Source organism: Trachypithecus francoisi, unplaced genomic scaffold (genome assembly GCF_009764315.1).
Source record: "Trachypithecus francoisi isolate TF-2019V2 unplaced genomic scaffold, Tfra_2.0 Lachesis_group12, whole genome shotgun sequence".
Taxonomy (NCBI): domain Eukaryota; kingdom Metazoa; phylum Chordata; class Mammalia; order Primates; family Cercopithecidae; genus Trachypithecus; species Trachypithecus francoisi.
Window position 1 is genome coordinate 89,634,167 of NW_022681457.1, and position 12,375 is coordinate 89,646,541.

A 12,375-nucleotide genomic window follows, 5' to 3' on the forward strand; every position below is an offset into this window, starting at 1 on the left:
AATGGGATCTCACTATGTTGCCCAGGCTGGTCTCAAACTCCTGCCCTCAAGCGATCCTTCCACCTTGGCCTCCCAAAATGTTGGGATTACAGGCATGAGCCACCATGCCCAGGCTCTTTCATTTTCTTTTCTTTTCTTTCTTTTTTTTTTTGAGACAGAGTCTTGCTCTGTTGCCCAGGCTGGAGTGCAGTGGTGTAATCTCGGCTCACCACAACCTCTGCCTCCCAGGTTCAAGTGAATCTCCTGCCTCAGCCTCCTGAGTAGCTGGGATTACAGGCATGCACCACCATGCCTGGCTAATTTTGTATTTGTAGTAGAGACGGGGTTTCACTATGTTGGCCAGACTGGTCTCGAACTCCTGATCTCATGATCCGCCTGCCTTGGCCTCCCAAAGTGCTGGGATTACAGGTGTTATCCACCGTGCATGGCCTCTCTTTAATTTTCTTACAGGTTACTTCTCCTGGACTTGAAACCCAACACAAACAGAGCAATATTCAAAGGCATTAAAAAAGAATGAATCAGCTATCATATTGGTCTGAATAAACATAATTAACTTAAATAATTCTATTACCACTCTCTGAAAACACAGTGTTTATTTTCAGTTCATTCTCCTGAGTTCTGGATTGTTGCCTATGACAATACTCCTAAAAAGAAAAAAAGAAAAGAATTAAAAATAATGAATATAATGAATTTAAGACAACCACTCATTCAACAGAAAATGATAAGTTGTGGTCAGGTCTGGTCAATGAATTGTAAACTGAATTGAACCAAAATACATAGGTATGCACTACCCTTTTGGTGCTCTTTGGCTGACAACACCAATCACCTAATACATTATTTTCTGTGGTATCCAGGTGTGACATCAGAATCTTTTGTCAACAAAATCCTTCCAGTCACTACCAATAGGGAGCAGACATATTGAATTACAACTATTTTCCCTACTTTTTTTTTTCTTTTTTTTTTGGAGACAAGATCTCACTCTGTCACCCAGGCTGGAGTACAGTGACGCGATCTCGGCTCACTATAACCTCCTACTTCTGGGTTCAAGTGATTCTCATGCCTCAGGCTCTGGGACTACAAGCATGTGCCTCCATGCCCGGCTAATGTTTGAATTTTTAGTAGAGACATGGTTTCACCATGTTGCCCGTGGTCTTGAACTCCTGGCCTCAAGTGATCTGCCTGTTTCACCCTCCCAAAATGCTGGGATTACAGGCATGAGCCACCACACTCAGTCTTCCCTGCTTGTTCTAATCATTAACAGTCAATTGTCTTCATAAAGACCTTAACCCCAGAAATTGTTAATTGGACAGAATGATTCTTACAAAGGACAATTTTTTCAGAGCAGGAGGCAATTTCATAGCTGCTATATCTAAACTTGATCTATGCCTGAAAGTCCACGGGATGAAGAAGCAATAGATAGTTCCTAGATGAATAACATTCCCCAGTGTCAACAACTCAATGGTAAGCATACCCTTATTTAATATTAATCTACTTTAGGCTATTTCTAAATAGAATACTACAAATAAATTACTCTTTTTAGCGATTTTTCTTTCATTAGAACTTTCAGCTCATTCACAGTTCATATACATTCTTTTTTTTTTTTCTTTTTTTTAAGAGACAGGGTCTCGCTTCATCACCCAGGCTGGAGTGCAATGGCACAATCATAGCTCACTGCTTCCTTGAATTCTGGGGCTCAAGTGATCCACCTGCCTTAGCCTCTCAAGTAGCTGAGACTACAGGTGTGCACCACTATGCCTGGCTAATCTTTGTATTTTTTATACAGACAAGGTCTTGTCATCCGGTTGGTCTCAAACTCTTGGGCTCAAGTGATCGTCCTGCCTTGGCCTCCCAAAGTTCTGGGATTACTAGTGAGCCACTGTGCCCGGCCATATATACAAACATTCTAAGGAATGTTTTCCCTACTTAAACAATACTCACAGCTCAAGTCAGTTCATCCTTTATAAGTTCTTTAGTAAGCGATATGTATAAAAAATTTTTTAAAATTTACATAAAAAATTAACTTAGATTAAAAAATTGTAATTTGTATTGTTTCAAGTTAAGAAAAACAAAAATAAAATATGTTACCTCTGGAAGTAGACTCTGGCAAAAAAAAAAAAAAAAAGTGTTAACCTTAGCTAGGCCCATAACACCTTAAACAATCCTTTTATCTACACAAACACACAATTCCAAACAGTCTAATTTTTCCTCAAATCATTTTCTTACATATACTTGTAATGGTACTTAACACTATATACCTTGTATTATTTCATTAACTGCTTTGGAGGAACAAAGATTTGAGTTTTTCAATAAATAATTTCAGCACCTTTATAACTAAAATTTATAATTAAATGCTGCTCTAGAAATAATGGAAATAAGGGAAAAGTGTTTACTTGAGCATTGTCGGGTTCTGTCTTAACTTCATCTGGCGGCCCCAGCTGTGATGCCACTGACTTGTCACATTCACCACCTAACAGTGGTTCTTTCATTTTAGTATCTGATGCAAAGGAATTCTCCAGTTCCAAACTAATGGGTTTCTTCCTGAAGAACAGTTTCCAGATTCCTAAAATAAAATATTGATAAAGAGTTTGATTTTAAAATTAGTCCTTTTAAATACGGTAATTTTCTGGAACCACAAAAGGGTCTTTAGACAGCTTGGCATCAAGGTTCCTTCACTGTAAGTACACTGGCTTCTTTCCTTTCATTCATTATTCTTCAATATAGTTTTGCTGTATACTTCTCTGGTAGCTACTACCAACTCTGTGCTTTCTTCTGAAATAGTCTCCATTTCTGTTTCGCCAAGCCTGAAAGCAGCATAAAACCACCAAAACTTACAAGTTTATTTTTAACTTTTCAATAGTAGAAAATGTAAAGCTTTCAGCCAGGGGCAGTGGTTCACACCTGTAAACCCAGCACTTTGGGAGGCCTAGGTGGGCAGATCACCTGAGGTCAGGAGTTCGAGACCAGGCTGGCCAACATGGTGAAACCCCATCTCTACTAAAAATACAAAAAATTAGTCGGGTATGGTGGCACGCACCTGTAATCCCAGCTACTTGGGAGGCTGGGGCACGAGAATCGCTTGAACCTGGGAGGTGGAGGTTGCATTAAACAGACACTGAGCCACTGCACTCCAGCCTGGCAGACAGAGACTGTGCCTCAACAAACAAACAAACAAAAAAGAAGTGTAAAGCTTTCTATCTGAGGTTAACCCAATCTGTACTCACTACCCCTCTCTGCCCTCCAGTTATCCTTGTCATTTGCTTCTTCGATTTCTCTTCCATTACAGGATATAAGCATTTAAATACATTCTAGAATCTAAAGCTATCCACCATCTCTGACCATCCCTTTCCCCATTCTTGAAATTCCTTTGATTTTTCTTACTCCAACGTCTCCTGTTTCTCATTTTACCTCTTTGGCAGTATTTTTCACAAATACTTATTTTACCTGCTTCTAAAATGTTTGTGTTCCTCAAAAATACAATTTCCCAGTACTCTTCTTGCCTGCTCTATGATCTTGAACTCCTGGCTTTTAAAAAATAACCAAATTGGCTGGGCGCAGTGGCTCACGCCTGTAATCCCAACACTTTGGGAGGCTGAGGAGGGTGGATCACGTGAGGTCAGGAGTTTGAGACCAGTCTGGTCAACATGCTGAAATCTCATCTCTACTAAAAATACAAAAAATTAGGCTTGGTGGCACGTGCCTGTAATCCCAGTTACTCGGTAGGCTAGGGCAGGAGAATAGCTTGAACCTGTGAGCAGAGGTTGCAGTGGGCCAAGATCGCGTCATTGCACTCCAGCCTGGGTGACAGAGCGAGACTCTGTCTCAAAAAAAAAAAAAAAAGAAAAAAAGAAAGAAAGAAAAACCTGTTGGCTGGGTGCGGCGGTTCACGCCTGTAATCCCAGCATTTTGGGAGGCCACGGCGAGTGGATCACCGGAGGTCAGGAGTTTGAGACTGGCCTGGCGAACAAGGCGAAACTCCGTCTCTACGGGAAAAAAAAAAAAAAAAAAAAAAAAGAAAAATCAGCCGGATGTGGTGATATGTGCCTGTGAGCTCAGCTACTCGGGAGGCTGAGGCAGGAGGATCGCTTGAACCCAGGAGGCGGAGGCTGCAGTGAACTGAGATTGCACCACTGCATTCCAGCTGTCTCAAACAAACAAAAAAACCAAGTCTTTGGCCGGGCGTGGTGGCTCATGCCTGTAATCCCAGCACTTTGGAGGTCAAGGCAGGTGGATCACCTGAGGTGAGGAGTTCGAGACCAGCCTGGTCAACATGGCAAAAGCCTGTCTCTACTAAAAATACAAAAATTAGCTGGTCATGGTGGCAGGCGCCTGTAATTCCAGTTACTTGGGAGGCTGAGGCAGGAGAATCACTTGAAAACGAGAGGCAGAGGTTGCAGTGAGCCGAGATCATGCCATTGCACTCCAGCCTGAGAGACAGAGACTCCATCTCAAAAAACAAAACAAAACAAACAAAAACCAAGTCTTTTTTTATTTTTATTATTTTTTGAGACAAGGTCTTGCTCTGTCACTCAGACAGTGGCACTATCTCAGTTCACTGCAGCCTCACCCTCCTGGGATCAAGCAATTCTCCCACCTTAGTCTCCCGAGTAGCTGGGACCACAAGCATGCGCCACCATGCCCAGCTGATTTTTTTTTTTTTTTTTTTTTTTAAGAAAAGCGGTCTCACTATGTTGCCCAGACTGATCTCGAACTTCTGGCTCAAGTGATCCTCTCACCTCAGCCTCCCAAAGTGCTCGAATGACAGGTGTCTATCTGTGCCCAGCCTATGATCACAACCACAGATTCAACTATCACCTATGGGCTGTTTCTCCCCTACATTCCTAAGCTGCGGCCCATATACCTAATTGCCTATTAAATATCTCCACTTGGCCGGGGCGGTGGTTCACGCCTGTAATCCCAGCACTTTGGGAGGCTGAGGCAGGTGGATCACGAGGTCAGGAGATTGAGACCATCCTGGCTAACACGGTGAAACCCCGTCTCTCCTAAAAATACAAAAAAAATTAGCCAGGTGCAGTGACAGGTGCCTGTAGTCCCAGCTACTCGGGAGGCTGAGGCAGGAAAATGGCGTGAGCCTGGGAGGCGGAGCTTGCAGTGAGCAGAGATCGGGTCACTACACGCCAGCCTGGGTGACAGAGCAAGACTCTGTCTCGATAATAAAATAAATAAATGAATAAATAAATATCTCCACTTAAATGTTCCACAGGTCCCTCAAACTCAAGGGATTTGAACTCTGGTCTCAAGCAATCCTCTTGCCTCAATAAAACTATATTCTTTTATTACCCCCACAAACCTGCTTTACAGATATTCCCTTTCTTGGTAAATAGCAGTGTCATATACCTAATTTCCCATACCAGAAATCTAGGATTAACCTGGGATTATTCTTCTTCTCCCTAAATCTAATCATGAAATTAGATCAATCTACCCTTTAAATAAGTCTCTCTTTTTTTTTTTTGAGACAAGAGTTTTGCTCTTGTTGCCCAGGATGCAGTGCAATGGCATGCATCTCGGCTCACTGCAACCACAGCCTCCTGGGTTCAAGCGATTCTCCTGCCCCAGCCTCCCGAGTAGCTGGGATTACAGGCATGTGCCACCACGCCCAGCTAATTTTGTATTTTTAGTAGAGATAGGGCTTTTCCATGTTGGTCAGAATGGGCTCAAACTCTCGACCTCAGGTGATCCGCCTGCCTTGTCCTCCCAAAGTGTTGGGAATACAGGCGTGAGCCACCACGACCAGCCAAGTAAGTCTTAAGTCTATTTTCCCATCACACATGCCTGCCTGCTTCTCCTCACTATCCAAATCAGTAGATCCATTTTTGGTCAATAGGCAGCTAAAATCCAAACTCACAGTATAAAAGACTGTTGTGCATTCAGGTTTTAAAAAAATTCCATCTTACAATTTTTGAGGAACTATGAAAGCAAGGTCTCTTTTACTTTTTTCATTATACTTTAAGTTCTGGGGTACCTGTGCAGAACATGCAGTTTTGTTATACAGGTATACACATGCCATGGTGGTCTGCCGCACCCATCAACCTGTCACCTATATTAGCTATAGCTCCTAATGCTATCCCTCCCAGCAAGGTCTCTTTTTCAAAGACAGATTGGTTCCTTATTTTCTCCTTTTTCCTCGACTGAGGGCTACTTTCCACTTTTCTGGTAACTGCCACCTCTGATTCTAAATCCTTTGGAACTCTTTCCTTTCCCGCCACTCTAGTTTGGCTTCAGAGTGCAAGTCTTCCTGTCTCCTAGATCCTTAAAAAAGAGCCTTGAGGCCGGGCGCAGTGGCTCACGCCTGTAATCCCAGCACTTTGGGAGGCCGAGGCGGGTGGATCACCAGGTCAGGAGATAGAGACCATCCTGGCAAACACGGTGAAACCCCCTTTCTACTACAAATACAAAAAAAAAAAAAAAAAATTAGCCGGCCGTGGTGGCGGGCGCCTGTAGTCCCAGCTTCTTGGGAGGCTGAGGCAGGAGAATGGCGTGAACCCAGGAGGCGGTGGAGCTTGCAGTGAGCGGAGATCATGCCACTGCACTCCAGCCTGGGCGACAGAGCGAGACTCCGTCTCAAAAAAAAAAAAAAAAAGAGCCTTACAGCAGGCACCTGTAGCCCCAGCTACTCGGGAGGCTGAGGCAGGAGAATAGCGTGAACCCAGTATGCGGAGCTTGCAGTGAGCTGAGATCGCGTCATTGCACTCCAGCCTGGGTGACAGAGCAAGACTCTGTCTCAGAAAAATAAAAAAAAAAAAGCCTTCATTATGGAGGGCAGATGATAACTAACACAATTGTGGAGAAGCTGAAGTTATTCACTTAGAATAATGGGCTCCAAAAAAGAAAAAAAACAAACAAAAAATCTCTTATAGGAGTAATTCCAGGACTACGGTTTTATTCTGGGTTAGTACATGAAAGACCCAAGTAATCCTGCCATTATTTTTTATTTCTGTGATTGGGGCTCAACCACCTTCCCTCATTTCCATCTTTAGTTCAACTTTTGCTGAAAGTTCCTATCCCAACGCAGAAAGTTAAATAAGGCCTGAGTGTCAAGTGCAATAAATGGTTCATACAACCTCTGTCCAGCCCATCTGAGCACTACACACAAGCAGTAAAGCAAAACTCACTAATAATTAACTATTTGTCATTAGGTAGATTCCCTTCACCTGAAAGTACATATGCCTTGCAAGTCTAAACATCAATTAAAAAGAAAGCACCGAGTTTTGTGCAGTGGCGGTATCATAGCCAATGAAGTTTACGTGAGGTACAATTACTGCTATTTGTAAGACAAAACAAAACAAAGTAAAACAAAACAAAGTACCTATGAGCTTTGGCATCTTGCAACCCCTTCAAATGTGTCATCATACAAACATAAAAGTAGTGGAGACTGAGCGCAGTGGCTCATGCCTGAAATCTCAGAGCTCTGGGAGGCTGAGGTGGGTGGATCAGGAGGTCAGGAGTTCAAGGCCAGCCTTACCAACATAGTGAAACCCCATTTCAACTAAAAAATACAAAAAATTAGTTGGGCATGGTGGTGGGCACCTGTAATCCCAGCTACTCAGGAGGCTGAGGCAGGAGAATAGCTTGAATCTGGGAAGCGGAGGTTGCAGTTAGCCGAGATCTCACCATTGCACTCCAGCTCAGGCAAGAGTGTGAGACTCTGTCTCAGAAAGAAAAAAAGGAAAGCATCCTGAAAATTTCTGAGGCAAGGGAAAATGCAATGCAACATTTGTTTGGCTATAAGAAGAACAAAACACGTATTAGTGACAGATCCATTACATCGTTTTCCAACAAGATGCACATTAGAGTAAAATAATTCCTACAGATTTCCTTTTAACATAGCCCTACTCATCTTTCCAAACTAGGGCTAACTCATAGTATGACAGAGTACAGGTATTAATAGTCAAAGGATGAATGCTGCAAATCTTCCTGCTGGGCAATACTACTTGGTAGTAACATAAAATACATATACATATATACACATACACACATTTTGAGATGGAGTCTTGCTTTGTCACCAGGCTGGAGTGCAGCGGTGTGATCACGGCTCACTGCAACCTCTATCTCCCAGATTCAAGCGATTCTCCTGCCTCAGCATGCTGAGTAGCTAGGATTACAGGCATGCGCTACCACGCTCAGCTAATTTTTGTATTTTAGTAGAGATGGTTTTTCACCATGTTGGCCAGGATGGTCTCGATCCCCTGACCTTGTGATCCGCCCGCCTCGGCCTCCCAAAGTGTTGGGATTACACGTGTGAGCCACCACGCCTGGCCATAAAATATTTCAATTTAAACCAAAGAGAGAAATATGATAGAGCACACAACAAAATTCACATTCATTCATTCTTTTTTTTTTTTTTCCGAGATGGAATCTCTCTCTGTCACCCAGGCTGGAGTGCAGTGGCACAATCTCAGCTCACTGCAACCTCCGCCTCCCAGGTTCAAACAATTATCTGCCTCAGCCTCCTGAGTAGCTGGGATTATAGACGCCAGCCAGCACGCCTGGCTAATTTTTTTTTTTTTTTTGAGGCGGAGTCTCGTTCTGTCGCCCCGGCTGGAGTGCAGTGGCCGGATCTCAGCTTACTGCAAGCTCCGCCTCCCGGGTTTACGCCATTCTCCTGCCTCAGCCTCCCAAGTAGCTGGGACTACAGGCGCCCGCTACCTCGCCCAGCTAGTTTTTGTATTTTTAATAGAGACGGGGTTTCACCGTGTTAGCCAGGATGGTCTCGATCTCCTGACCTCGTGATCTGCCCGTCTCGGCCTCCCAAAGTGCTAGGATTATAGGCTTGAGCCACTGCGCCTGGCCACTAAGTTTTGTTTTTTAGTAGAGATGGGAAGTTTTGTTTTTTAGTAGAGATGGGAAGTTTTGTTTTTTCAGGAGAGAAGGGGTTTCACCATCTTGGCCAGGCTGGTCTCGAACTCCTGACCTCATGATCCACCGGCCTCAGCCTCCCAAAGTGCTGGGATTACAGGCATGAGCCACCACACCCGGCCCACATTCATTCTTAGAGTAAAACAGGAGATCACAAAGAAATTGGAAGTTTCGAGACTAGACATGGTGGCTCATGCCTGTAATCCCAGCACTTTGGGAGGCTGATGCGGGCTGATCACCTGAGGTCAGGAGTTCAAGACCAGCCTGACCAACATGGAGAAACCCCGTCTCTACTAAAAACACAAAAAATTAGCCGAGTGTGGTGGCACATGCCTGTAATCCCAGCTATTTGGGAGGCTGAGGCAAGAGAATCACTTGCACCTGGGAGGCAGAGGTTGCAGTGAACCGAGATTGTGCCACTGCATTCCAGCCTGGGCAACAAGAGCGAAACTCCATCTCAAAAAAAAAAAAGAAAAAAAAGAAAATGCAAGTTTCAAGAGTTATTTCCAGATACACATATAGACCTCCAGGGGATATCATCCAGATTCTTCCTGGAAAATTAGTAAATAGTATTTACATAACCCTGATGGTTCAAATTACTGTTAAAAAATGAATTTTTGGGCGGGCACTGTGGCTCACCTCTGTAATCCCAGCACTTTAGGAACCTGAGGCAGGCAGATTATCTGAGGTCAGGAGTTCGAGACCAGCCCAGCCAACATGGTGAAACCCCATCTCTACTAAAAATACAAAAAATTAGTCAGGTGTGGTGGCACACACCTGTAGTTTCAGCTCTTGGGAGACTGCGATAGGAGAATCTCTTGACCTGGGAGGCGGAGGCTGCAGTGAGCAGAGATCGTGCCACTGCACTCCAGCCTGGGTGCAACACAGCAAGACTCCATCTCGAAACAAACAAACAAAAGGCCGGGTGCGGTGGCTCACGCCTGTAATCCCAGCACTTTGGGAGGCTGAGATGGGTGGATCACAAGGTCAGGAGTTCAAGATCAGCCTGGCCAAGATGGTGAAATCCCATCTCTATTAAAAATACAGGCCGGGCGCGGTGGCTCAAGCCTGTAATCCCAGCACTTTGGGAGGCCGAGACGGGCGGATCACGAGGTCAGGAGATCGAGACCATCCTGGCTATATGGTGAAACCCCATCTCTACTAAAAATACAAAAAACTAGCCGGGCGACGAGGCGGGCGCCTGTAGTCCCAGCTACTCGGGAGGCTGAGACAGGAGAATGGCGTGAACCGGGAGGCGGAGCTTGCAGTGAGCTGAGAGCCGGCCACTGCACTCTAGCCTGGGCGGCAGAGCAAGACTCCGTCTCAAAAAAAAAAAAAAAAAAAAAAAAAAAAAAAAACAAAAAAAATTAGCCGAGCGTGGTGGTGGGTGCCTGTAATCCCAGGTACTCGGGAGGCTGAGGCAGACAATTTCTTAAACCCGGGAGGTGGAGGATGCAGTGAGCTGAGATCGGGCTACTGCACTCAAGCCTGGGCAACAGAGCAAAACTGTATCCCCCCCCCCCCAAAAAAAAAAAAAAATTTCAATTGAAAAAAAATTTGCATGAGATTTCAATAAAATATAAGGCAGTTACAATAATGAAAGGAAACTGCATGACGATGAGTAAGATGCAGACATATAATCTCAAAACTAATTTATATAGAGACTATTTTTTTACTGCTACAGATAAAGTTATAATCTTGATTGGAGAGAGATCTGAACAAATTTAGCAACAAACTTTCTGTTTTTTACAAATAATAGCCCAGACTGTAGTCCCAGCTACTCAGGAGGCTGAGGCAGGAGGATCACCTGAACCTGGAAGGCAGAGGTTGCGGTGAGATACGATTGCGCCACCGCACTCCAGCCTGTATGACAGAGTAAGATTCCATCTCAAAATAAATAAATAAAATAAACTAATAACTCAATATTGAAAATTTTGGGGAAAAACCTTAAAATTCTGTATGACTATAAATATAACTTGAAGAAATGATTTTTTAAAAAGTCATATTATGGATGATAGTGATTTATATAATGAAATTCAAATCTTCTATATTTTCTGTGATAACAATTTACCATGAGTGACCCAAATACAATGTTTAAACATAATACACAAAATTGAATTCTGACATCATTGATAATTTGCTTACTTTCAGTCCTGAAAACCACAGCTTTACATGTATTTTTCTATTTGGTCATTACAAAGGTGTATTTGTCACGGTAGGAGGATGGAACTCATTTTATTCCGCGATGTGTTAGCTTAATTTATAACTTTTAAATATTTAGACAGAGTATGTGGGCTTCCGTTCATAATCTTGGCAAGGACCCCACAAAGGCTAGGGGCCAGTGTGAAACTAGCACCCCAACCACAAGTACGTTTCAAAACTAGGCTGGGAATGAGGGGTGCAGAATACTGATTTAACAACAATTCCCTATTAGAGCTAGGTGGCTGGCATGTGCCACACCAAAGGCAGGAATGGGCAGGCCCAGGAGAGCCCTAGGAATGACTGTTCAAGGAAGGAGGCTATTGTCCCTCAAGCTGGAATGTAGTCAAGGAGGTGCTTTCAGGGTCAGCAAATGACAGCTGCAGCCAAAAGGAGATCTACAACAACCACAGGAGAAAACACCATCCTCCTCTTTGGGCCAGAGGGAAAGAGAGACAGATGTCAAGGCAAAGAATCAGCTGCACCCTAATATCCTCACTTTACTTGTCCCCATACTGCTTTCCTTCCTGCAAGTCATTTCTGCCTAATCAGATCCTATGAGTTTGTAAACCAACTGAACTCCAGATTTTATCAGACTAGCAAGAATTAAAAATAATATGGGGGCTGGGTGCAGTGGCTCACACCTGTAATCCCAGCAATTTGAGAGGCCGAGACAGGTGGATCACGAGGTCAGGAGATTGAGACCATCCTAGCTAACATGGTGAAACCCCATCTCTACTAAAATTACAAAAAATTAGCCGGGTGTGGTGGCAGGCGCCTGTAGTCCCAGGTACTCAGGAGGCTGAGGCAGGAGAAGGATGTGAACCCTGGAGGCAGAGCTTGCAGTGAGCCAAGACCGCGCCACTGCACTCCAGCCTGGGCGACAGAGCGAGACTGTCTTAAAAAAAAAAAAAATGGGGCTGGGCATGGTGGCTCACACCTGTAATCCCAGCACTTTGGGAGGCCAATGTGGGTAAATCACCTGAGGTCAGGAGTTCAAGACCAGCCTGACCAACATGGTGAAACCCCATCTTTACTAAAAATACAAAAATTAGCAGGGCATGGTAGCACACGCCTGTAATCTCAGCTACTAGGGAGGCTAAGGCAGGAGAATCACTTGAACCTGGGAGGCGGACGTTGCAGTGAGCTGAGACTGTGCTAGCCTGGGACTCTGTCTGAAAAAAAAAAAAAAAAGTTGGGCATTGCGGGAGGCACCTATAATCACGGCTACTTGGGAGGCCAAGGCAGGAAAACTGCTTGAATCCAGGAGGCGGAGGTTGCAGTAAGCCGAGATCACGTCAC

The 12,375-nt window shown here is 44.2% G+C and overlaps 1 protein-coding gene across 4 annotated transcripts in view; it reads right to left on the minus strand.

Annotated features, from left to right (window-relative positions):
- The window catches only part of ZMYM1 (zinc finger MYM-type containing 1), a 36,518-nt gene that overhangs the window by 18,027 nt on the left and 6,116 nt on the right, over positions 1–12,375 (minus strand). For 2 of the 4 annotated variants that reach the window (XM_033227163.1, XM_033227166.1), the window contains 2 exons: positions 2,391–2,560; positions 572–644 (listed from right to left, as the gene is read on the minus strand). In XM_033227163.1, the coding sequence (XP_033083054.1) occupies positions 572–644; positions 2,391–2,486 (169 nt within the window). In that variant the 5' untranslated portion in view covers positions 2,487–2,560. Of the gene's footprint in view, positions 1–571; positions 645–2,390; positions 2,561–3,860; positions 3,913–12,375 lie in introns of those variants that run through there. The other 2 variants (XM_033227164.1, XM_033227165.1) reach the window with 2 other exon arrangements.